The following is a 25,695-nucleotide window of genomic DNA, read 5'->3' on the forward strand; positions in this document are numbered from 1 at the left end:
ATGGTTAAAAGCAGAGTGAAAAATAGCATGCAAGGAATGAATGTAAATTGGTCGATATGTTTCAGCCTGGATAGGCTTTCTTCAGGACCTATGATGCACTACTGCAACATTTACTTACTGTGTAAGAAAACTACTGAGTTACTTCAAATCCTCAAAAATGAGAAAGAAGATGTATCTTCTCCTGTATGTAAAGAATGGACAGATAGAAATCACAATAAATATTGCTATTCACAAGGGCTATCATATGTGCCTTGTGCACTGATTAATCCTAGGCACATATGATAGCCCTTGTGAATAGCAATATTTATTGTGATTTCTATCTTTCATAGGTCCTGAAGAAAGCCTATCCAGGCTGAAACATGTCGACCAATTTACATTCATGGTGAATAGCAATTCCTTGCATGCTATTTTTCACTCTGCTTTTAACCATACCACCTTGATGGTCAGACCCAATAAAGTTTTTCAAATGACATCAAGATAGGTATTTTTAGAACACGTGGATTACAAGGTTTTTCCCTTTCTTTTCTCACAACTTTTTCGAGCACTGCAACCTAACCCTCTCAGTCTGCACTTGAATCATCTTTATTGGTTGAGGGTCAACATAGTGGTCCAAGTTCTGCTAGCCTTAGGTTGTTCCTAAGGAAGGGCACACTGGATACCACAGTTTTCAACCACATAACCCAGATGACGATGCTCCGCTGTTGAGCGGGCTGATGGGGATTTCTTTCCAGCACTCTTGAGGCTGTCTTTCTAGTTCTCTCTTCTCCTGTGGGTCCATTTTCATATTTCTGAGGATAGACATGTCTTACACACTAACCTGTTGGTTTTGTCTTACAGATGTGAACACTTTATAGGTTCCTATATACAGACTTTCGGTATCTCTTGTGTTGTTTATTGCTAAGTTGGGGGACAAGGTACCAAGAAGTCTATAAATACAATTCCCCTGAGGCCCTCTCTTACCCTTTGTGTTCTGACAGCTGAAAGCTGCCAGGAAATTCTTGGCTGCCCTGGACATGGACCGGGCGGAATACGCGATGCTTCGTCTGAAGCACAAGTATTACACCGGTGGCGACCGATGCGGGCAGCTCTTGGCCAACAAGCTTAGGGTGCAGCACCAACAGCACCGAGTGAAGGAGCTGGTTGACCCAACCGGAGGTTCTGTCACGGCAGATGAGCAAATAGCGGACGTCTTCCGTGGCTTCTACGCAGACCTCTACACTGGTGAGGCCCCCTCCGCCCAAGCGGAGGCGGAATATCTAGAGTCGGTACCACTCCCGTCGTTAACGCAGGATCAGGCTCAGTAGCTGGAACGTGAAATCCGTATCGAGGAGGTGGTCACGGCGATATCCCGGCTCAAACCGGGCAAGGCCCCGGGACCGGATGGCTTCATCCCTCTGTTTTATAAGACCTTCTGTCAGGAGCTGGCGCCTTTGCTGACCCGCCTTTTCAACACCTTCGCGGAGCCGGGTGCCATTCCCCCCGAATTTCTTCAGGCCACGGTCTCAGTGATCCCGAAACCGGGCAAGGACAGGACTGCCTGTGGGTCCTACCATCCTATCTCGTTGCTGAACACGGACTTGAAAGTGTTCACCAGCATATTAGCAGCACGCCTGGCACTTCATCTCCCGGGCATGGTTGATTCGGATCAAGCGGGCTTCGTGCCTGGCAGGCAAACAGTGGACAACACGAAGAGAGTGACTCATATTCTTGAGAAGGCCTCCAGGATCCCCGGGGAAAGGATGCTCCTCTCCATAGACGCGGAGAAGGCTTTTGACAGGGTGCACTGGCCCTACCTAGAGAAGGTCTTGGGCAAGTTCGGGATAGGCGAGAAGTTCCGTCATCTGATTTTCAACTGCTACCGGTTCCCGTCCGCGGTGGTCCGAGTGAACGGAGGCAGCTCCCGGCCCTTTCCCATAGAACGGGGTACGCGACAGGGGTGCCCACTGTCCCCTTTGCTCTTTGCCCTTTACATGGAGCCGTTTGCTCAAAGGGTTCGGCAGAACCCCGACATCGTTTGAGTCAAGATGGAAGAATTTCATCACGCGATTAGCCTGTATGCAGATGACGTCATTCTGACGCTCGATGACCCGCGGAGGTCACTGCCGGCTTGCATTGCGGAATTGGACCTCTTCGCCGAGGTGGCGGGCTTTAAGGTGAACCTCGGGAAATCAGCGGCCCTCGACATTTCGCTCGCTAGCGCCACCAGAGCGGAACTACAGAGACTTTACCCTCTGAGCTGGTCCAGGGACCGGATTCCGTATCTAGGGATCCTGTTGGCGCCCTCCCTTCAGGCGATGGTCACGGCCAATTATGCGGCTTTGAGCACGAAAATCAGAGAGGAACTAGGTCGGTGGGATAAGGGCACGTTGTCATTGCTAGGTAGGGTGGCCGCAGTGAAGATGACCCTCCTGCCTCAGGTGCTATACCTGTTTAGGGCGTTGCCGCTCCAGCCCCCCACAGGGTGGCTCGCGGAGACTCAATCGGCCATTGCACGGTTCGTGTGGCAGGGCCGTAGACCGCGGATCAAGAGGAGCATCGCTACGCTGGCGCCCGAATCTGGGGGGCTGGGGATACCGGATTTACGGAAATACTTCCAGGCCACCCAACTCCGCTATCTGGTGGAATGGAGCCGGTGGGAGTCGGACAAACACTGGCTGTTCCAGGATCAAGCGGTGGCGGGCAGGACGTTACAGGAGGTCCCATTCTTGAAGCGGGCTCATCGACCCCCTAACCTTTACGCATCTTTCGTGACGCGTGACCCGCTTCGGGCGTGGGACTCAGTGGCTGTCAGGCATGAGCTTACTACTTTTCCCTCTCCCTTTACGCCGTTCATTGGCAATCCGGACTTCGGTCCCGGAACGGAGCACGGTGCTTACGAGCGCTGGCGGGCGGCCCGCTGTTGCACTTTGTATCATCTATACGGCCCTGAGGGTGTCGTCCCCTTCCAGGACTTGCAGCGGGACTACGGCCTCCCAGAGACGGAGCGTATGAGATACATGCAGGCGCGCCACTGGGCATTACAACCCCAAGTGCGCGATAAGGCAGACCGGGAGATCACGGTGTACGAGCGTTGGTTAATCACTCGCACGTCGGACGCTAAACTAATCTCAGATTTGTATAAAATGCTGCAGCCCCCCCCTTTCACATTCACAACCCCGGTCGGGAGCGATGGGAACGGGAGCTCGGACGAGTGTTGAGCCACACGGAATGGGACCATATCTCCTACCGCTCACGCCACTCGGCCTATCACACGGGGCTCACGGAGACCTTCACCAAAATCTCGACCTACTGGTACCGCACTCCGGAGAAGCTACATGAGATGGATAGGTCAATACCAGGGACGTGCTGGCGCAACTGTGGCCATGCTGGCACGCTTACACACATACTGTGGGAATGCCCCCTTTTGGCTTCTTACTGGGAGGAGGTCCTGGGTGAGGTGGACAGATGTTTTGAGATAGAGCTGCCGAGGTTCCCTGCCTATGTTTTACTGGGTTTACCGAATGGGTTGATGTATCCCCTCAGGTCTAGAAGGGGTAGACAGATTGCGATTGCTCTGGGGTCAGCGGTGCAAAACATTCTCATACACTGGCGCTCCACCACACTCCCCACTGTTGTCGGCTGGCTGCATAGATTGTGGCATGTCCTTGGCATGGAAAAGATGTCCTTAGTGGCCCTGGGGGATACTGATGCTTTTGAGGAACTGTGGGCGCCCTTCCATAGCCTGTTGTGTTCTGAGTTTCGGGAGATCACCTGTCCTAGATATCTTAGGTTGTTGCGGCTGACATAGCAACCGGATCCGCCTGTCTGATCGGTCGGGGTTGGCATTGAGTAGCGGGGACTACTGGAGGGTCGATATGAGGGGAGAGCGGATGGTTATTGGCACAGTACAGGGGGTGGGTTGGGGTGTGGTAGTTTGGGCGGTTTTTGATGGTTGGGTAGTTTTTGGAGCAGGGTTGATTCACCACCCTTTCCCTTTTCTCCCCTTCTTTTCCCCCCCCCCCTTTTTTTTCCTCTCCCTTCCCCCCCATCCCTCTTCCCCTCCCCCCCTTTATTTGTCTATGACCACAGGCGCACAAGCTGTGTTCCCAAGTCGAATGGTGCCTATTGAAGAGATTTAACTGCTTTGCTGTATATACTGTATTGTACGCATTGATTGGGGGGCTCCTGTGGTTTATCTTTTTCTTGCCCTGTTGTTTCCTATCTTACCCTGCTTCAATAAAATACTTTAAACCTAAAGACTCCAGGGCTACGGCCAAGTCCTTGGGCCTGTCGGCCCAGCGCAAGCAACCTTCTGCTTTTCAGTCCTTTCGTGGCCATGGAAGGGGCACCCCGGCACTTTAGTCCAGACACAAGCGCAGAACCAACCTCAACGCTGTCGCGGACGTGCATTCCGCCATGGCGGAGCAGGGGGCCAGAGAGCCGGTCAGTCCACATCCGTTCCCGCAGCATCTGCCTCAAAGCCTTCCTAGGCTGAGCTTTCAGGCCTATTCCACGCCAGTGGGAGGCAGAGTTTGCTATCACCTACTCTACTGGTGTACTATCACTTCGGACAGGTGGGTGCTGCAAATCGTCCGAAGGGTCTACTCCCTCCCCTTCGAGGTGACCCTCCAGCCATGCCACCGCAGTACCACCGCATGTCGAGGGATCACTTGCAACTTCTGCAGGAGGAAGTTACGGCCCTCTTGGCAAAGGAGGCCATCGAGTGTGTTCCTGGCCCCGAAGTAGGGCGGGGTTGTTACTCTCACTACTTTCTGGTTCCCAAGGAGGGCAAAGGGGGCCTGCGCCCTATCTTGGACCTCAGAAGCATTAACGGCTTCTTCCGGAAGGAGAAGTTCAAGATGCTGATGTTAGCTCAGGTTCTCGCTGCCCTAGACCCTGGAGACTGGATGGTAGCGTTGGACTTGCAGGACACTTATTTCCATATTCCCGTCCTGCTGGCCCATCGGCATTACCTGCGGTTCACGGTAGGCCACGAGCACTTTGTTTCCCGTGCTCCCCTTCGGCCTCACCAGTGCCCCTCGGGTGTTCACGAAACTGATGGAGGTAGTTGCAGCTCATCTGCGCAGATCAGGGGTTCCAGTCTTCCCCTATCTCGATGACTGGTTGTTGAAGGCGGGCTCGCCCCAAACAGTTGTTACCCACCTCCAGACTACGGCCGACCTTCTGCATTCGCTGGTGTTCTCCATCAATGTGCCAAAGTCGCACCTGAGCCCCTCCCAGAAGCTCCTCTTCATCGGAGCGGTTCTGGACTCAGCACAGTTTCGGGTTTATCCTGCCGAGCAGCGGGTTCGGGATATTCAGGCTCTGATTCCAATCTTTCAGCCTTTATCCAGAGTTTCGGTCAGGTTAACCCTACGGCTTCTGGGACTGATGGCCTCCTGCATCCTGCTGGTACATCACGCCAGGTAGCGGATGCGGGCTCTGCAATGGCACCTGAAGTTCCATTGGGCACAGCATAGGGGCAAGCTGTTCGACCACGTCCTGATCTCGGAGGGCACTGCGAGACAGTTGCAGTGGTGGCTCATGGAGCGCGATTGGGTCAGTGACAGATCCCTCTCCTTCCCCAACCAGAGCACACAGTGGTGACGGATGCGTCCCTCCTGGGATGGGGGAGCCACATGGGAGAGGAGGAGATCAGAGGCCTCTTGTCTCCGGCGGAGTCCCGGCTCCATATCAACCTTCTGGAGCTGCGGGAGATCAGGCTTGCACTGAAAGCATTCCTCCCCTCTGTCCGGGAGAGTGTAGTGCAGGTGTTCACGGACAATACCACCGCCATGTGGTATTGCAACAAACAGGGCGGGGTCGGGTCGTGGACCCTATGTCAGGAGGTTCTACGCCTCTGGACATGGCTGGAACATCAGGGCATCACCCTGGTGGTTCAACACCTGGCAGGTTCCCTGAACGCCAGGGCGGACAAACTCAGCCGTCGGTGCATAATGGATCACGAGTGGCGTCAGAACTCGGACGTGGCGCAAGGTCTCTTTCAGCAGTGGGGAGAGCCTTGGTTAGATCTATTCGCCACCAGAGAGAACGCGAAATGTCATCAGTTCTCCGCGTTGGAATTTCCAAGGCGGCACTCGCTCAGCGATGTTTTTCGTCGCGAGTGGAGTTGCGGTCTGTTATACGCCTTTACGCCTATACCAATTCTGCCCAGAGTGCTGAAGAAGATCAGGCACGACCGGGCCCAAGTCATCCTTGTGGCTTCGGATTGGGCACGAAGATACTGGTATCCAGAGCTACTCCGTATGTTAATCAATCCCCCAATTCGACCGCCTCTTAAGGAGGACCTTCTGTCACAGCAACAGAGGTTGGTCCTACACCTGAACCTGTCCAACCTCCACCTACATGCGTGGAGATTGAGCGTCGACAGTTGATGCCATTTGACTTGCCTCCTGAAGTCTGTGATGATGTCATTCTGGCAGCCAGGCGTCCCTCCACAAAAACGGTATACACCTGAAGGTGGAACAAATTTGTGGCATGGTGTACAGCAAAGGCTGTGGATCCCCTCTCTGCACCTCTTTTAGAGGTTCTCCTCTTTCTTCCAGGGCTCTGCTCTGGGCACTATCAATGTATATCTTTCGGCCGTTTCAGCCTTCTTGAGGCTTCCTGATCAGCCTTCTCTTTTCAAGTCCCCTGTTGTAAATAGATTCTTGAAAGGCATTACTCACATGTTTTCTCCTGTTCCCTTTGTAATGCCTCAGTGGGACTTGAATCTGGTGTTAACCTATCTGATGTGTGCTCCCTTTGAGCCGCTCCATAACTGACCTTTGCGTCTTCTGACTCTCAAGACTGCTTTCCTGGTTGCCATCACCTCTGCCAGGAGAGTGAGTGAGCTCCAGGCTTTCTTTTAAGCCTCCTGTCCTCTCTGTCCATCCGGACAAAGTTGTTCTGAGGACCCGTCCTTCTTTTCTACCCAAGGTGGTTACTTCCTTTCACATTGGCCAAACCATTACCTTGCTCACCTTCTTTCCGCCTCCGCATCCCTTGAAAGAGGAAGAGGGGCTCCACCGTCTCTTTTTACCTGAACCGCACACAACAGTTCCAGGTGGACGACCAACTCTTTGTCGGCTACGTGGGCACAAGCGGACCATCTCTCGGTGGGTCGTTTTGTGCATCAAGATCTATTATTCCTTGGCTAAAAAGGAGGCTACTACTGCCTTGGGACGTTGAGTCCCTTTGCAGGACATTTGTCAGGCAGCTACGTGGCCCTCGCTGCACACATTTGCCAAGCATTACTGCCTGGACAGCCAAGTCCGGAGAAACAGCTTCTTTGGCCGTTCAGTTCTCCAGGACTTTCTGGTGTGATTTTGGTTCGCAGATCCACCACCGGTGTTGGTATTGCGGGGGTATCTATTCTAAGGTGAGGAATCTAACACTAACGTGTTTCTGTCGGATGCACAAGTTACTTACCTTCGGTAACAATATATCTGTTAGAAACATTAGTTAGTGTTAGATTCCTCACCGCCCCACGCCTCCGCCCCGTTCTGCGACCTTATATCTAGGGTTAAGGAATTTCCCTGTCAGGGCCCTAGTTTCATGGCACCAGTGTCGGTTTCTTGCATGGATCTGTGTTCCTGGTGCGGAAAGCTATGTACAGAACTACCGTCAGCGCGCGAGGGCGGCTTCTAAGTACTCCAGCGACGTCATTCTGGCGATCACGACGACTGATGCGGAGCTGCAGACGACGCCTACCGACGCGCAGGGGTACTGCTGATGAAAACTTTCTGCATCCAGTCTGACGCCTGGGGATATTCTAAGGTGAGAAATCTAACACTAACTAATGTTTCTTACAGATAAATCGTCACAGAAGGTAGGTAACTTGTGCTTCTGGAGGTGTTCTTCGGTTGGAGCGGGTCGCCCCAGTTGTGTGATCTGTGGGATTACTGTGCATTCAAGTCCTTCTTCTTTGGACTATGGTGCTGTTTTGCTGAGCTGTGTTGGCTCTGAGACTAGTCCTACTGTTATATTCTTATTGGCTGATTGGCACGCCGTCTGCGGGTTCTCCGCAGGTCTTTCTGTTGTCCTCTGCTGCAGAAAGTTTTTTCCTAAGAGGGTTCCCATGTCTTGGGACGTAACATGCCCTATGTGAGGTAATGGTAGCTAATATATAGCTCTGTCATGTGCTGTGGAGGTGCGGTCGCCTTTCGGGCCTCTGCTCTCCGTGGCGTTTCGGTATGTTGCAGGTGCAATCCTCTTGCTGATAGTTTTGGATTGGCCTGAGTTTTTTATTTATTTATTTATTTATTATAGAGTTTTGTATAGCGCGAACAAGACCCGTAGGTATCAGAGCGCTTAACATCGAGGTAGGTTACACATTGACAGTACTGTATCAATTATAACACAAACAGATATGAAGTAAAAGATACTATGACTATGAAGAGTGACTAAATATATATATTCCAAACACATGTGCAATTAGCAATAAAAGCTGAGAAAGGTCTAGCTTATATCAGGGTCCTTATCAATATATAAGGTGAGGTAGCGGTTATATAGTTAGGCTGTGAAAAACAGCTAAGAGTTCACATAGGACTGTTGTAGCGATAAGGATGCAGCCGAGACTTGTGTGTGGAGTCAGTCTCTTGTCAATTATAGTATTCATGAAGAGGGCCACCCTTCGACTGATGTAAATGTTCATACCAGCGATCCGTAGGCTTCCCTATGCAAGGTATTTACTCATCATAAGGCTTTTCAATTCCCGTTTGAATGATACAATATTTTGAATCTTCCTAATGCTTGGAGGGAGTGAATTCCAGACTCTGGGGGCAGCTCCGGAGAATGCTCGATCATAGGTCTTTTTTTTCGGAAGATGGCTGGCCTCAACAGCAGCTCCTTGGAGCTTCTAGTTGGTCTGTTTCCTCCCAATAGCTTAATTTTCTTGGCTAGGTATCCTGGCGTGTTATAGTGCACAGCTTTGTGAGTAATACATGCTATCTTCATTTGAACTCTGGCCTCATAAGGTAGCCAGTTTAGTTCTTTCAGGTGGGGAGATATATGATCAAATTTCCTAGATCCAGTGATGAGTCTTGCCGCAGCGTTGAGACAGGCTTTTAGTGGTGCTGTGGATGTTTTAGGTAGGCCAGTTAATGTAGAGCAACCATATTCGATCCTGGATATAACTAGGGATTGTATAGCCAATTTTAGATCTGCCTCTGAGATGAATGGTTTTAATTTTCTTAAGTAGCTCAGATGGAAGCGGGCACTTTTCGCCATTAAGTTAATGTGGGCTTTCATGTCGAGATTCTCATCTAATGTGATTCCTAGTGATTTAGCTGAGTTGACTAGGGTTGGTGTGCAGTTTAGCGCAGTCACCAATTTGGTCCATTCCTTTACTTCAGGGTGGCTCCTTGGAGGTGAGATTAGCAAGAATTCTGTTTTCTGGGCATTTAATTTCAAATGATCCGTAGTTAACCATTGCAAAGTCATCTTTAGTGTCTCATTTATTAGATCTATGTCATCAAGGGAGGCGATCTTTAAGTATATTTGCGTGTCTTCTGCATACATGTGGTAGGATATCTTTGATTTCCGAAGAATGTCTGTAAGAGGTTCGACATACAAGTTGAATAGATCTGGGGATAGTGTTGAGCCTTGCGGGACCCCAATTGCATTAGGACAGGGGGGTGAGATTGCTTGGTTAACCAGGAATTGTTGAGTTCTGTTTCTTAGGAAAGAATTGAACCATCTCAGCACATTTCCGGACAGTCCCATCCTGTCCTGTAGCCTGATCAATAGTGCTTCGTGATTTACTGTGTCAAAAGCAGATGACCGGTCTAGGAGAATCAATAGGCATGCTTGATTTTGGTCTAGGGCTTGTAGCGCGTCGTCAACAATATGCAGGATCGCTGTTTCCGTGCTGTGCACTGCTCTGAACCCCGATTGGCATTCGTCTAGTAGGGAGAACTTGGTGATGTGTTGCGACCCGGGCTGTCTTTCTCCTGGGTCGCTGCGTTGTTGGTCTGGTCTGGCCTGCTGTCTGCGGTCTTGCATCATGGCTGTGCCAGGTTCCACTTCTTTTTGGACTGTGTGTGTGTGCCGGTGCCGACCTACTGTTTTTATGCACCATTGTGCCTTCTGGCTCTTTAGCGGGACAGTCCTCCTTGCCTTGTCTGCTTCTTCCATTGGGCCCTTACTTCAGTTCTGCCTCTCCTCCCTAGGGGTTGAGCTGGTTCTTGAGCTCCTTGTCCCTCTTCGGGCGCAGTTTATCCCTGCAGGATGTTGGGCGGTTCTCCCTGGGTGACCTTGGGCTACACTTTCTGCTTCCGCCTGCTTTATTGTTGAAGGCGCCGTTCTGTCTGGCCTGTTGCCTTCTGGCTGTGTTGGGCTCGGCTGCCCTCTTCACTGGACGTGTTCCCGGTGGGGGGCCTTGCCTTTGCTCCACCTCTTCTCCTTTTAGTCTCTGGGTTGCTCTCCTTCCTCGTGTGCTCCTCTTCATTACCTGGGCCTTTGGTGGAGATTCTTTTTACCTTGTATGGGCGTGGGGTGCTCTGGCCTCATTCCGCCTTGCCCTTGTTTCTCCTGCTGAGTGGGGACAAGCTACCTATTTCTTGTTTTTTTCCCGCATCTCCTTCGAGGTCGGTGGTCTTCTGGTTGTAGGGGTTCCCCTTGCCTTGGGGACAGGGCTTTTCACCCTGTCTGTTGGACTCGTCTCCTGTGAGACCCTCTGTTATGTCCAGGTTGGTGTGGTCCTCTTGCAGACCCTCCTTCCCCTTGGTTATGGCTAGGGTATCTATTTTACGTTAAGGAATATGCAGCTAGTAGTCTCTATCAGATGTACGAGTTACTTACCTACGGTATCGATGTAGTTGGTAGAGACAATTCTAGCTGCAAATTCCTTCACAACCCGCCCTTCCTCTCCGTTCTGCGAGGACCTTTGGCTTGGTTTTCTGCATTTGCCTCCCTGTGGGTGGCTATGGCTTCAGTGCGTGCATTCTGTTGCTCTTTCTGACAGGATGTTCGTCCTCTTTATTTGTTCCTTCCCTCCCTTTTTGGCACATTGGGAGGATAGGTTTATAGATACTTCTGTGCCCTGGTTGCCCCAGGTTGGGGCCTACCTTCTACCCCCCACCTCCTCTTCCCCTTTCATTACTAGGGGTTCTGGCCCCATTGTTATCTTCTAGGTTGGGGTATTTTGGCCGGGCCTCTGCCCCTGTTCCTTATGGGTGTTGTCACATTCTGTGATGGGGCTGTCTTTGAGTCTTGTCGTGCCTTGTTTGTCCTCGACTGGTTCCCCTTCATTGTTATTGGTTGGGGATGTAGTCTTGCTACATGTTATCATGACGTTTTTTCATATAACCTCCTCGACACCTTTCAATCAGGATTCAGGAAAGGCTGTAGCACAGAAGCAGCTATGCTTAATGTCTCAGACGATATTCACAAGGCTTTAGATGAAGGTACTGCCTGCCTACTCATCCTTATTGACCTATCTGCGGCATTTGACACAGTAAATCATCCAGTGCTTCTGGAGACCTTGTCGAAGCGCCCCGGCATCAATGGCACAGTACTAAAATGGTTCACCTCCTTCCTTCAACGCCGCTCACAATAAATTAAAATCAACTCCTGTCTCTCAAAGCTAACAAAAGTCACACTTGGGGTCCCGCAAGGCTCGATCCTCTCCCCGTCCCTCTTCAATCTCTTCTTGGAGCCCCTCACAATCATCTTGAAAAAAGCTGAATTACCACCTTTACGCTGACGACACCCAAATCTATTTCAAAATCAAGTCTCCCAGCGACATCTGACACCTAAATTCCACTCTAACCAAGATCTGATCTTGGTTCAACGCTAATCACTTAAAGCTCAACACAGATAAAACTGAACTAATCTTAATCTCTCCAAAAAGCAACCATCGTCCAATCCAAGAGTGGCTCAAGCATCTAGTCGCCCTAAACAGCCCCATCGTCCTATCCGACTCAGTTAAGTATCTAGACCTGATTTTTTTTTTAGCCATAAGACTACATTAGTGGTTGTTCCTAAATAACGCTCCAAATTTCAAAACGACTGTATTTATTGTCTATGGTATTATATGAAGATTTGTAAATGTAGAATGCTTTTGTAAATAGATTGTGGAAGTTGTGTGGTTATGTTTGACTGGATGTCAGATGTGTAATCACTGTGAGTATGGTATGTAAATGTATAAGTGGAGGGTGTTGTTTGATGGTATGTGAATAATTTTTGTATTATATGTAAAGATGTTTGTATAAAATGTGTTACATACAAAATTGGTGAAAAATAACCAACAAAGAATTCAAAATTAAGGATTAAAAAACAGATTGATTGTCCAAACAAGTGTGGTTCTACTTGTCGTTCAAATTGCAAGTATTTACAAATAGGTACTAGGAATCAAGTGTGCAGTATTGGCTTTAGTTTCGTTTTCTATTGATCAGTGGTTTGGCCTTATTGTGGAGAGCCCAAACCGAGTGGTGGTTTTCAGTGCACTTCTCTCTCTAAAACACCTCAAGAAATTGAAACCTTAATTTCCCCATGATGACCTCAAGACAGTAGTCCAATCCCTAGTTCTCTCTAAAATCGACTAAGGGAATGCCATCCTAACAGGGACTCCTAAAGCTCACCTAGCTCCTCTAAGGGCAGTGTTGAACATGGCCGCTTGACTCTTATCTGGAGTAAAAAGATTTGAACACATCACTCCAGCTCTCAACTCCCTCAACAGGCTTGCCATGGAAGGAAGGTGTATTTACAAGCTGGCCTGCACCACACACAAAACTCTTCACTCTCCAGCCCCTAACTACCTGAACAACAAACTAATAAGGGCAGGTCAATCCAGAACTCTGAGAAGCTCCAACGCACTCCTTCTTATTCCTCCGAAACTGAAAAAGAAAACCACACAATACCGATCGTTTTCTGGCAACGCTCCCAGGATGTGGAACGCTCTCCCTAGAGCCCTCAGATGCATCCCCGCCTTCTCCTGTTTCAAAAGGGATCTGAAACTCCATCTCCTTAACAAATACGTTGTTTCAGCCCCACAGGTAGCGGGCCTCATCAGGACTAGGGTGTTTAAGGAAATCCCCACTTTGTGTGGACTTACAAAATTCATCTGCTGTTTTTCCCCTCGTGTAGTTCCCTGTGGGGCTGAAACGGGTTGACTCTATTGGAGGACACTTAAGTGAATTTAAAGAGATCTATGAATAATTGGAAAGTCCCAAAAAAACTGTGAGGTTAGAATAGTACACCTCGTAGGACTTTCTGGTGATCCTTTTTGAAAGGAATGCTCTTGGTCTAAGAAATGGAAAGCATCCTCAAGTCACTAATGGGGCAATAGGGAATAATTGGTACTTGTTTTGATTAAGTTGATATAACTAATTAGTTGTTGTAGAAAAAACATTGTATTGTACATAAGAATGATTTTTGCATATATACATACATGAAGAATTGAAAAAAAATGTATATAAAAAGGTTTTTGTTTCCAAAGTGCTATTGAGACTTTTGTTTGAACCGTTCATTTGGACTATGATTTGAAATGACACTTGATTGATCTAGCAAGTAAAATGCATAGGAAGGAATAATTCAAGTTTTTCTTCAGCCTAATATACAGTAGTAGATTTGTCCCAAAGTATCATTTGCATGTATTTTTGCTGCTTTTCCACTCTGCCTCTGTCCGGTTCCTGGGTACTTGCCTAGGGTGGTTCCTTGTGTCTCTGGGTCCTCTCGTACAAATCCCGTCCTCCTTTGCAGTTCACATTCCACTTTCTTAGTATATGGTTTGGGCTCCTCCTGCAGACCAGTGTATTTTGTGCTACTTACTTGATTGCATTTGAAGTATCCTTGTGTGATTTGTTATCTCCAGGTAGGAGATATACAAATATGTTAGTGAGTGTTGTGTAATAAATAGTAGTATTTTTATATAAATGTGTATGGCTCTTTTTAATTTAACCTACACTATAAGATTAAACTGGTAAAACAAGCTACTTAACACTTCAAGATAAGCCTGAAGGCTGCTCTACACAGCTACCACTTTGAGAGGTTTCATGCGTTTGCATATAAAATAACAATAAAAATAGATTTAAATCACCACTTTGAGAGCTTTCTATGGTTATCAAAGACCACTAAAATCGCCATAGGGGTTGCCTGGATTATTGCGGGGTGCATCACTAAAGTGTGCACCATATACTCAGCCAGCCTCCTACAGTTATCTATTCACAAGGCGAGGAGTCCAAGTTTAGAAGTATCCAACAGAGGAAAAAGTTACTTACATTCGGAAACACTCTTTTTGGTAGATACTCTTTCTAACGGCAGATTACACGCTGCCCTCCAAGCCCCCGATCTGTGGAATGGTTGTTTTCCTTTTTAAAAGTTTCTTATTTTAGGAATGTGCACATTGATTCTTCCAGTTCGCTGATGGGCTCCGTGCCTGATGGTGTTGACAGTGTTATGAAATGAAACTGACATCCCCACACGAGTGCTTACATGTGGCTCCACTTGTTGCTTCCGGAGTGGAGTGGAGTCGATGCGCAGGAGCACTTTTTGTTTAGTTTTCCTGATCCAGTCTAGCACCTGGAGATATTCACAAGGGGAGGGATAACCAGGTGAGCAACCTGCGGTTAGATCGAGTATCCACCAGAAAGAGCGTTACTGAAGGTAAGTAATTTGTTAATTTAAACTCTGGCACTCAACCTCCTAGAACTAGGTTTTTACACTATTGTGTGGGCCTACTGTCCTAGACAAAAAAAATATTCTTCTTACAGTAATCCTCTGGGATTAAAAAAGGTTTGTAAGACTAAAACAAAATGTTTTTAATTCCCGACAAAGTGTGCAGCTATGATGAACCCTATATTTCTAATTACTGGTAAGTAACATCTGCCCCTACAGCCAGAGGTGGGGTCTTAATTCTCATCTGATGCTCTAGTCATTAATGGCACTCCCCCCCTCCCTCCCCTCCCCCCCCTCCCCACCCCCCCCCCATCACTTGAAATGCAGTGGCTGCTGCTAGGTAGCAGAATTGAAAGGGGTGCTGGGGGGCTGAAAAGAACAGATCACTTACTCTCCTTCATCCTCTTCTGTTCCAAACTCCCGGCAGCAAACACAATCTTAAGCCAATCACAACGCTGCTGTCAATAGTATTACCAGAATGACAGCAGCGTTGTGATTGGTCTGAGCGGCCTGGTGTGCTACTCAGACGGTGCCTGGGACTATTCTCCACCAGGCAGTGCAACACAGTCTGGTGGAGAAATGCTAGTTGTGCATGACGGTTTGACCATCCTAAGATGGCTGACCAAACCGTCATGCACGCTTATGGTGCCCACCACTCCTCTTCCATGCTGGCTGCTGCTGTCTGTCAGGAAAGCACAGCCTCTCCCCGGCCAGTACTGAAAAATAAACATTTTGTTATTTTCATTTTATTTTTCCTTCTTGCACTGCTCAGAGACTAGTGGGGCTTAACGGAGGAGCCGCTGCTGTTAAAATGAATGAAATGCCCAGTCAACCTCATTTATACCACATACAATACTGTGAATGTGATCGATTAATTACTTTATTGTTATTCTTGACTCTCCGAGCTTCATGGCCCAACTAGTATCTAGTAAATCTACCCACCTCTGGTACTTATTTTTTTTATCTTTTATTCTCTCTGACATATAATAGTAACCTTGTGGTAAAAGGTGAAGGGCATGGGATAAATGGAGATGAAGGAGTCTCTAGAGCACTGTGATGCCACAATGGACTCCTACGCCAGTATGCTATATCTTTTTCAAGTTTAGTCCATTTCCACGTTCCTATTAACCTGGTGTTCCAAAAGGACGGAAACCAGGTTGAAGCACGGCATTCTGGGATGAAGAATAGCAGTTAAGTAATTTCTTTTTCTAGGCTGTAATGTGCTTTTCACAGACCAATTAGCCAGTAATATGAAGGTCTTGCTTCACCATTTTGGTACTGGTGGTGTCTACAGAAATACAGACTAATATGTTCCTCTTCTTGCTTTCCCCCTAGACTCTCCTGTCAATCCCAGACGTAGTGACCGGCTGTGAGGTGCTAAAAGAACTGGTTGAATACCTGGGCTAGAGCATGTTATTTTGAGCCAGCTGAATGAGAGTTCTCGTCTTCTTGGAATCTTCTCTAAAAACCCCATCAATAGTGACAATGATTTGACTGGATCTGGAGCACTCTATCAGACCCATTGGTAGTTTTGCACCCTCAAAAGCTTGGGATATTATGTTTTATCTGAAAGTCGCTCTACCAGAATCAGATTCTGGGCAGATTATTTATGTGCAAATTGAAGAGATGTATGTGTAAATTCATGAAATAAATTTCATATTTATTGAATTAGCGGCATTCTGTAGAACTTTTTTGCTTCTAATGTATGCTCCAAAACCAATTTGCAGTGCAGTTACTGTTCTCCATACCAGAGGAGGGGGCGAGTTAATGGCCAGTTCTCCTGGTCCAAGGGAATGTGAAGGCAAGTGGACAATCCAGGTAATGCGCATTGGCTGGTAGAATCAATTACCGCTGTAATATGCAGAGTATCTCCTTGTTAGACTTTTACTTTTATGCGGTGGTGAGGTCGAACAGCAAGGCGTAGTCTTGAAGGGTAATGTAGGTTTAGAAACTCGGGTACAGATAATACGTAAGTAGCGCCTTACATTACAATTTTCTGCATGCATTGAATTTTGCTGTGGTTGGCAATTTTAATGTTTGGTCTGATACTTGGCTACTGGCCTCTTGGTCTAACACAGTATATTTTTGACCATATGCATCATACAGGCCATTCTTTTGTGCTGGGTTTTCAATTTCCTATTGATTTGTATCTTATGTGGGTGGAACATCGTCATGTACTTTGATTTTGGTCAATGACAACTCTGTCACTTGCTCTATAAGTATCCTCCTCTTTGGGAAACCCTTGACATAGAACTACTGACCCCACCGTTTGCACTGTACTAAAAAACACATCACCAAGTGACGTGGACCCTACAGATATTAACTTAACTAGCTTCCCTTCAACATTGTGGCACAGTGAAACAAATTCAGTAATGCAGGCTAAAGCCGACTGCTAGTTTGTTCTCGTCCCAGTGTTTGAAAGTGAAGAAGTCGTATAAACTCTTTGAATGCCTTTGCAGTTATGATCCTGAATAGAAACATCAATACAGTTACAAATCTGGAACTACCAAACACCTTCTTCCAAGCGTAATATGTCTATTACCCTAATCCCTTGTGAGGGTATCCAGGCGCTTGAGCTCTGGGTCCCTGCAGAGGTATTCAAAGAGCCAAGTCTTCAGCTTCTTGCGGAACTCAAGAAATGAGGAAGAGGCTCTGATGTGTTGTGAGAGGTGGTTTCATGATTTGGGCGCAATGAAGAACAACAAGGGACCTGATCTGTTTTTGTGGATGCAGGTTGTATCTACAATTGAGTGAGGCTGAGCATAAGTATTGTGTATGCTCATAAAAGTGTATGCGGTTGTTTAGGCATACTGCTCCAGTATTGTGTAGAGCTTTGAAGGTGTGCTTGAGGAGTTTGAATTTGCTGTGTTTTTGGATGGGTAGCTAGTGGAGCTTTTTGAGGTGATGTGAGATGTGGGTGTGGTACAATGGCGTTCTGCATATTTTGAAGTTTGTGTAGGAGTTGCTTGTCAATTCTGGCGTAGTGTGTGTTGCCATAGCCAAGTCTGCTTGTGATGAGTGCTTTTGTAACGGTTTTTAGTGTTTTGTGGCAGCAATGTGAAGATCTTTTACATCATTCGTAGGATGTGGAAGAAGGCTGCGCTCGTCGAGTTGACTTGTGCCATCATCTAGAGTTTGTCATCCAGGATGTTCCCCAGAATTCTAGCGTGGTCCGTGGGTGTTGGTGCAGGTCCTAGCTCTGTCGACCACCAGGTGTCGTCCTATGGAGAGGTCTTGTTTCCAAAGACCAGTACTTCCATCTTGTCTGAGTCCAGCTTTAGGCAGCTGGTGCGCATCCATTCAGCTACCAAGATCATGCAGTTGGGGAAAATGGTTCAGGGGGTGGTTGTCTTGTCTGTCAAGGAGAGGATGAGTTGGGTGTCGTCGGTGGAGGAGAGGATGGTGGTGCCTTGGGATTGGATGATGTTGGCAAGTAATGTCATGTAGATGTTGAACAGGATCGGGCTGAAAGACGATCCCTCGGGGACTCGGTAGATGAGGATCTTGTTTTCCTACTTGAAGGGGGAGTCTGACTTTTTGGGTTCATTCTGTAAGGAAGAAGCAGATCAGGCTGAGTAGGGGTTCTTAGAACCTGATGTCCTATTGTATTCTGATGAGTGTGCTGTGGGAGACTGTGTTTAATGCCTCGTGAAGGTCGCGGAGTAGGGCTTCTGTTTCTCCTCGGTCTGTGAAGGTCCAGATGTCCTCAGTGGCTGTGATACAGGCTGTTTTGGTGCTGTTTTTTTTCTTCTGAAAACTGAGTGTTGTCCAGTAAGTTGAGTAGTTCGAGGTGGCTTGTTAGGTGTATGTTAATGGGCTGCTCTATCATTTAGGGCTGGGAAGAGGAGCAGGGAGATAGGGCAGAAGATACTTGGTTGATTGAGGTAGGCAGATGGCTTCTTGAGGAGGGCGTTGACCACTGCATGCTTCCAGTCTTCCCGGAAATGTGGTGGGGGTGTTGAGGTGTTGATATAGGTGAGGGGGGTGCTGAATGGCCATTCTCCAAGGGTGTAGATGTAGTGGGGGTAGGGATCGTTTGGGCCCCTTAGTGGATGGTCTGCATTATTGTCTGTGTCTTCTCGGGTGAGAGATTTCCATTCAGCAGGTGGCCATTTTGGAAGGTGATGGGCAGGTTGGGGAGGAGATCTCTAGGGTATGATTGGTGTGTAAAGTTGTTGTAGATGTTTGATAGTTCGTCCCAGAGTATTTGGAAAGGGTAGATGCTGGTAACAGAGGCCGAGCGTGTGGTGAATTGCTTGACGAACAGTTTATCCTTGCTGCTGTTAGAGCTCCTTTTGATGCGCTTAGCTAGCACTTTTTTCTTGATGTCTCTCAGTTGCTTGTGGTAGCATCTAAGTGCGGCCTTGTGGGGGTTCTATCAGTAGTTTTGTGGCAGACGCTCCATTTTCTTTGTAGCTGAATGCAGTGTCATTTGGCGTCTTGGAGGTACTCTGTGTACCAACTAGCCTGCTTGTTGAGCTCCCTTCAATGTGTTTAGCTTGCACTCTTTTCTTAGTGTCTCTCAGTTGCTAGTGGTAGCATCTGAGTGCGGCATTGTAGGTGGTTCTTTCAGTAGTTTCGTAACTGATTCTCCATTTTCTTTCTAGCCGTTTGCAGTGTAATTTGGAGCCTTGGGAGGTCCTCTGTGTACCAGGTGGCCTGCTTGTTGGTTCTACCTTTTTGGGTTTGATGGGTACAAGGGATTCTGATGGGTACATCTGCCAGTGGATTCCTCACCTTGTGAATATCCCCCTGGTCAGCAACATTCGGAAATTCTTTTGCAGCTTCGCGCCGACGTGGACGACGTCATAGAGGCACGGCATCGCGCGCGGCTCCGCTGACATCACTGACTCCATAATACCACGTCGGTGTGATGACATCACTTCGCTTTTTTCCGCGTCATCGACGCTAACGGTTTTCGAGGGATCCTCTGTAGCTTTGATAGTAACTTTGTTACTATTGTGATTGTGTCAATCAAGAAGACTGGTTTCAAGCCGTGCGGCGAATGCGGGAAGATGTCAATCACTGACCCGCATGATGATTGCATATGGTGCCTGAGTTCGGATCACTACGTCCAAGGTTGCTGTAGGAAGATGAATCTAAAAGCCCTTCGTGACCGTGAGGCGAAGGTCTTGGTTGCCAAATTAAAAGGTAAAGAGGCCAAGAAGAGTTTGGAGTCGCGGTAGAGGTCCCGGTTGAGGTCGGCTTCGAAGTCCTCATCGGGACATGCTTCCAGATCAAAGAAAAAGAAACATAAGAAGAGGAAGCATGGGTCAAGGCACCATTCAGGAAAGGAGTCTGATTCGAGAGCGAAGTAGCCTAGTAGACGGCATCGAAAGGATATGGTATCTCCTTCTCTGGCGCAGGATCCGGAAGGTGAGGCCTTGCGCTTGGAGTCACCGGAGCATTCACCGGCTCAGGTGTCTAATCCCTCTCCGGCTCCGTCTCAGTCTCCAGTTCAGGAGGAGGAAGAGGTTCCCGTTCCTCAGGGTTCGATGACTCCGGCTCACCAACCCGAGGAAAAAGAGGAGTCGACTTCGGTGCAGCCTTCTCGAGAGCAGCCGGTTGGTTCGTATCCTCCTTTTCCGGGTCCAGGACAAGACCCTTCATAGTTCTTAAATGCCATGTATGGTGTTTATGCAAGAGCCATGTACCCATCTGGAGCACCGGCTGGTCCCATGGGTCCGTTGGCATACAATTTGGGAGTTCCCCAAGCTTATGCTCCGGCGCCGTTCTTTCCGTTTATGCCAGCGCCGACACCGCCATGGCATCTCTCGGCGCCGCTGCCGAAGTCAGACGCCGTTTCCTGCGTCACCGGCTCCGGACTGACCTCAAGCTCTTCGGCATGGTCTTCCAACTCTGAGTTCGACGCCGGCTCCATGTTCGACGCCGACTCCGGCTCCTTCGGAGTCGATTCTGGAACCGACAACGTCGCTCCGGAAGGAGAGGTCGAGGCGTGAAGCCCAGCGCCTTTTGGAGGAGCAGAGATATAGGGAAGCTGAGTTTGAAGAGGGTGAGCTTCAAGAGTCGGAGGACTTTTGATGATTTAAGGCAGGCAAGTGGACTGGAACTGTCCCCTGATTGGGATTTAGCCATGGTGTTGGATGCCCCTTCTAAAGATGTGGCCCCCTACCATGTGGTTATCAAGAAAGCAGCGGATCTGCTGAATTTGACTCTGCCCACTGTGGAGTATAAATCAAACATTTTGACTGAAGTCCTCCATTCTCCCTCGTCTGTGGTGGAACCTATGCTTCCTTTTACTGATGCTTTAACACAGGGGTCTCCAAACCGGTCCTGGAGGGCCGGATCCATGCCAGATTTTTAAAATTACTACATGTATCTCAATGGGGATATCCAAAAAATCTGGCATGGATCCGGCCCTCCAGGACCGGTTTGGGGACCCCTGTTTTAACAGATCCTATCCTGGAGGTGTGGAGTAGGCCTCTTACGACTCCTGCGGTTTCTAAGGCCGTTGCAAGGCGTTATATAGTGGCTCCTGGGGACCCAGACTTTTTGTCCTCTCATCCTTTGCGCGAGAGCTTAGTGGTTTAGGCAGCCTGCTCTAAAAGATCTGCAGGTGCTTTTCCCCAGGTACCTGGTGATAAGGATTCAAAAAAGCAGGACCAATCTGCGAAGAAAGTTTTTTCATCAACAAGTATGGCCCTCAAATCTACGAATGCCACTTGCCTCCTGGGTTGTTATATCCATGCCTTAATGGATACTGTAAAGCAATTGACCCCTAAACTTCCTGAAGAGGACAGAATTTTTTTTAATGAGGTGCATGCTGACCGTCAGGCTGCTGCTCGGCAGGTCATACAGAGCGGAATGCACACAGCGGATTCAGTGGCTAGGGTCATGGGATCTTCGATTGCCACCAGAAGTGCTGCCTGGTTGAAGTCTTCCGAGTTCTCTGCAGATGTTCAGGCTGCTTTAATGGATTTGCCCTTTGATGGCTCGGGCCTTTTTGGTAAAAAGGCTGATGCTGCATTGGAGAGGTTCAAAGACAGCAGGGCAACAGCCAGGTCTTTGGGGTTGCAAACTAGAGGATCTGTGAGCAAAAGGTATAGGGGCTTTGGAAGATCTTCTTTTCGTCCCTGCAAGCAGTCACAACAGCAAAATTAGTTGTATAAACCCTACAGGGGCAGGCAAAGAGCACGTCCTTGGGGACGTCAGGCATCCTCCTCCTCCTCTTCCTCTACCCACCACCCTCCTACAACTGCAAAGCCCTAGGTCCGCCGTTCCCGATCATGCGGGTCCTCTGGGGGGGAGGGGGGCGGCTTAGCAATTTTCTGCGGGATTGGGAATCGGTTACATCAGACCTTTGGGATCTCAATCTCGTAGAGAATGGGTATGCTCTTCCCTTTCGGGAAGTTCCCCCAAATTACCCTCCTTGCCAAGGGTTTTGCACGGAGGACCACCTGCTGCTCCTGCAGGAGGAAGTCCTGGCACTGTTAAGAAAAGGTGGAATAGAGGTGGTTCCGGAGCAGGAAAGGGGTCAGGAATGCTACTCCCGGTATTTCCTGATACCCAAGAAGGATGGCAGACTTCGTCGAATCCTGGATCTTGAACCTTTACCTAAAGCAGGAGAAGTTCAAGATGCTCACCCTTGCACAGGTTCTTCAAGCGCTGCTGGAAGAAGACTGGATGGTGTTGATCGACTTACAGGATGCTTATTTCCACATCCCCATTCTAAAGTCGCACAGGAAGTATCTCCGTTTCACGGTGGGTACGCAAAATTACCAGTTTGCGGTCCTTCCGTTTGGTCTTACTACTGCGCCTGGAGTCTTCACCAAGGTGATGGCTGTGGTGGAGGCACATCTCAGAAAGATCTCAGGGAGTCAGTCAGGATCTCCAGAGAAACTGCGGCGGATCTGTCTTGGTGGAGCGTTGAAGGCAATCTGTCTCAAGGAAAGCCCTTTCAACTACCTCCATCGGTGGCCACAGTGATAACAGATGCATCCACTCTAGGGTGAGGTGCTCATCTGGGAGATCTGGAGGTCAAAGGTCTTTGGTCTCCAGAGGAAAAGTTGCTTCACATCAACCTTCTAGAGTTACGGGCGATACGTTTGGCACTTTAGGCCTTCCTCCCTTCCCTTTGCGGTCGGTCGGTGCAAGTCCTGGCGGACTGTCATAACAACCCACCTTCAGGTTCCGAAGTACACTTAACCCACAGGAGGAGCTTCAGGACTCTGCCGGTCACTTAAGGAGAGAATCTCCTGGGCCACATGTAGTTTACTTACCCAAGCTTGCTGCAGCCATTGTGAGCGTGTGCAGATGGGGCGCAGCCCAGAACTCTGGGCACTCCACACCTGCTGTTGCAGGCAAGTAAGTCCCAGTCCTTGGTGTTCCCAGTGACCCGCTATGGCTATGGGGGAGGTCACTGCAACTCACTGTCCATGGGCTCCAGCCCGATCAGCATGGTAAAGTTGTCCACGGCATCCAGGGTCACCACTCCACTATTGCACAAGGTCTTGGCCTCTATTGCGCTGCAGTCTTTTCCTCTGCAGCCCCTCCTGTCACACAGGCACACAGAACAGATACCGCACAAGGCTTTTGCCCTTACCAAACTCATTCTTTTTCTCAGCGGGCCCTCATGCCATACGGGTCACCATACTGCTAACGCACAAGGTTTTCACCCTTACTCCATGGCAGTCTTTTCCATGGCTATCACAGCGGCTCCCTCCTGGATACGGGTGTCACAAACTCAGTCCTGCACATGGGCAATGACACGACAGGTGTTGAAGCACACTGGTTTTGTTGGCATGCAATCGTCGCAGGTGGTCTGGATTCACTGAATGATGTCCCCCAGGGAGACTAGCCGGCCTAGGCCCCTGGTCCTGGTAACAATCAGAATTTTTGCAGAGCTTGAATTCCTCACACAGATCGTCTGGTTACTTGGCAGATGTATAAAGTTTTGGGGTCTCAACCTCCCCTTCTTATAATCCATTTCCATACAAGAAACTTGATTTATGGTCTGAGTCTTTGAAGTTTTATATTGAGCTTCAGCTACTTTTGAAGTACATACTCCTCTGCTCCATCTTCCTCTTCAAAAAACAGTCTGTCACAGAAGTAGTGCCTCTAAAGCTGATAGTACTACAACACAGGCACCAGGAGTGACTTGAGTTCACACTTCGATGTCAGCCACAGTGATATGTGCACTGAGAAGATCACCCTTTGAAGTGTTCCAGGGAGGCCTGGTCCTCCCACCCCCACTGTGTGTCCCACCCAGATTACAGGATGCAGCAATCCACAAATCTGTCTGGAGGGATGTGGAGGGGGGGGGGGGGGAAGAGTTCTCTACCTCCTCTCCAGGTTTCACCATGCTGGCCTGTGTCTCCCAAAATTGAACCCAGGGCTCTCTATGTACTGTACAGTTCACAGGCACACATACACCCAAGGCATGTATACATGGACTGCACAATACTGTATTTGGTACTGTAGAAGAGGAGTCATTTTTCAAAAATATTGGCATGTACTACATACTTATGAAACACACTATATATTCTGATAGTCATCCGCAAATAACTTATAAGAGAAGTAAATCACTGAAAGAGATTCTATGTAAAAACATGATTGTCAAGGACTTTCAAATTGATAAGGGACACGCTGTTTTAGGGTTCTTTATCTGTACCAAATGCAAAGCTTAGAAATTTAGCAATAATGTAAAGAATTTTACCCAACACTAATCGGAAATTTGCTATTGAAAAAAAACTGTCATGTAATTCAGTTTCCTGTGTTTATTGTTTAAAATGCTATTGAAATAAATACTAACTTGGTAGCACCATTCAGAAAGCTAAAAAACGTATTATGGAACATATGCGGGTTATCACATTACAGGAACAGACACTACCCAGTAGCAAGACACTTCGAAGACCATCATTCAAGGAACATCATTAATTTACAGTTCTTTGTCTGACAGAATTCCACCATAATAATCGAGGAAGTAATAAGACCCTGGATCTGCAAAGATTAAAATCAATAATCCATTTCAATAGACTATGTCCTATAGGTTAACATGGATGAAGAACTGGCAGTTCATCTAGGTTAATTGAGGCGTATATTGTACATAGGGTTTCTCAACTATTTCCTTGATTTAAAATCTGACTGTTAAACGCATCATCTCTCGTAAGTGAAGCAGTAGAGGCTTCAGATTTTGGCAGTTTTTTTGCTTTCACACATGTGCACATTGAAATCTGCGGCATGCACAAGCAAAATTCAAGCTAGGATTGTTTTAAAAAAAATAATTCTATGAGAAAGTCTTTATCATTATTGGTGTTACTGCATTTTCTTTTGTTTGACTTTGAATGGATGCTTTGCAAGGATTCATTTTGTAAATGATTAGTTACTCTGTTACACTCTGTGTCCTCATGTTCTAAGATGCACTTCACAATAATATTCCATGAAATTTGGCCCACAGGGGCGTGACTCGTTCTATGAATTGAAATAATGTTTTGGATGTATATAAGGGGTGAATGTGATTTCACAAAAGTATTTCTGAGAAACAATGTGAGATTATATTTGGTAACGTCACAATATTTGAAAGCCAATATTATTGGAATGAATTATCATGAATGCTCAATCTGTGTATTTGAAAATATTAATTATTAGTTTCAATATATGCTCCACCTTGGATGTCAACGATTATGCAGTTTAAAGATCAGTTCCCTTTCTATTTATACTTAATTTATCCGAAACTGCCCACTTGGGCGGAATTGGAATTAGACTGAATTGTGTTTACTCCAGGAAAAGTTTGGGATATATTCGTGATGATTGTCGAAAATAATCGTGTTACAAAGTCAATTTTATGACGTGACTATGTACTGTGGATATGGCAATATATGGGCACTTGAGACTGAATCATACATATAAGTGAATATTAGTGAATTACATTAGTTGGACAGAAATCCTTTGGCTAATCTATTCATATATTGTATTGGCATTATTCTAATAGATTTGCCCACATGGGAGGCAGATCCTTTAGGTATTTGGCGGCAAACCACTGGAACAAACTCCCAGTGGATCTACGTTTGGAACCAGTAGAAACTACGTTCCGAGCTAAATTAAAAACCTACCTCTATGTCAGATAACTGCCCGCCC

At 47.8% G+C, this 25,695-nt stretch overlaps 1 protein-coding gene across 1 annotated transcript in view; it reads left to right on the forward strand.

Annotated features, from left to right (window-relative positions):
* Positions 1 to 16,270, forward strand: part of SPAG5 (sperm associated antigen 5) — a 643,746-nt gene extending 627,476 nt beyond the window's left edge. Inside the window, exon 26 of the mRNA XM_086955159.1 lies at positions 15,934 to 16,270. Within this exon, the coding sequence (XP_086811285.1) occupies positions 15,934 to 16,005 (72 nt within the window). The 3' untranslated portion in view covers positions 16,006 to 16,270. The remainder of the gene's footprint in view (positions 1 to 15,933) is intronic.
* The last annotated feature ends 9,425 nt before the right edge of the window (positions 16,271 to 25,695 follow it).

This window comes from Lissotriton vulgaris, chromosome 2_1, assembly GCF_964263255.1.
Source record: "Lissotriton vulgaris chromosome 2_1, aLisVul1.2, whole genome shotgun sequence".
Classification (NCBI taxonomy): domain Eukaryota; kingdom Metazoa; phylum Chordata; class Amphibia; order Caudata; family Salamandridae; genus Lissotriton; species Lissotriton vulgaris.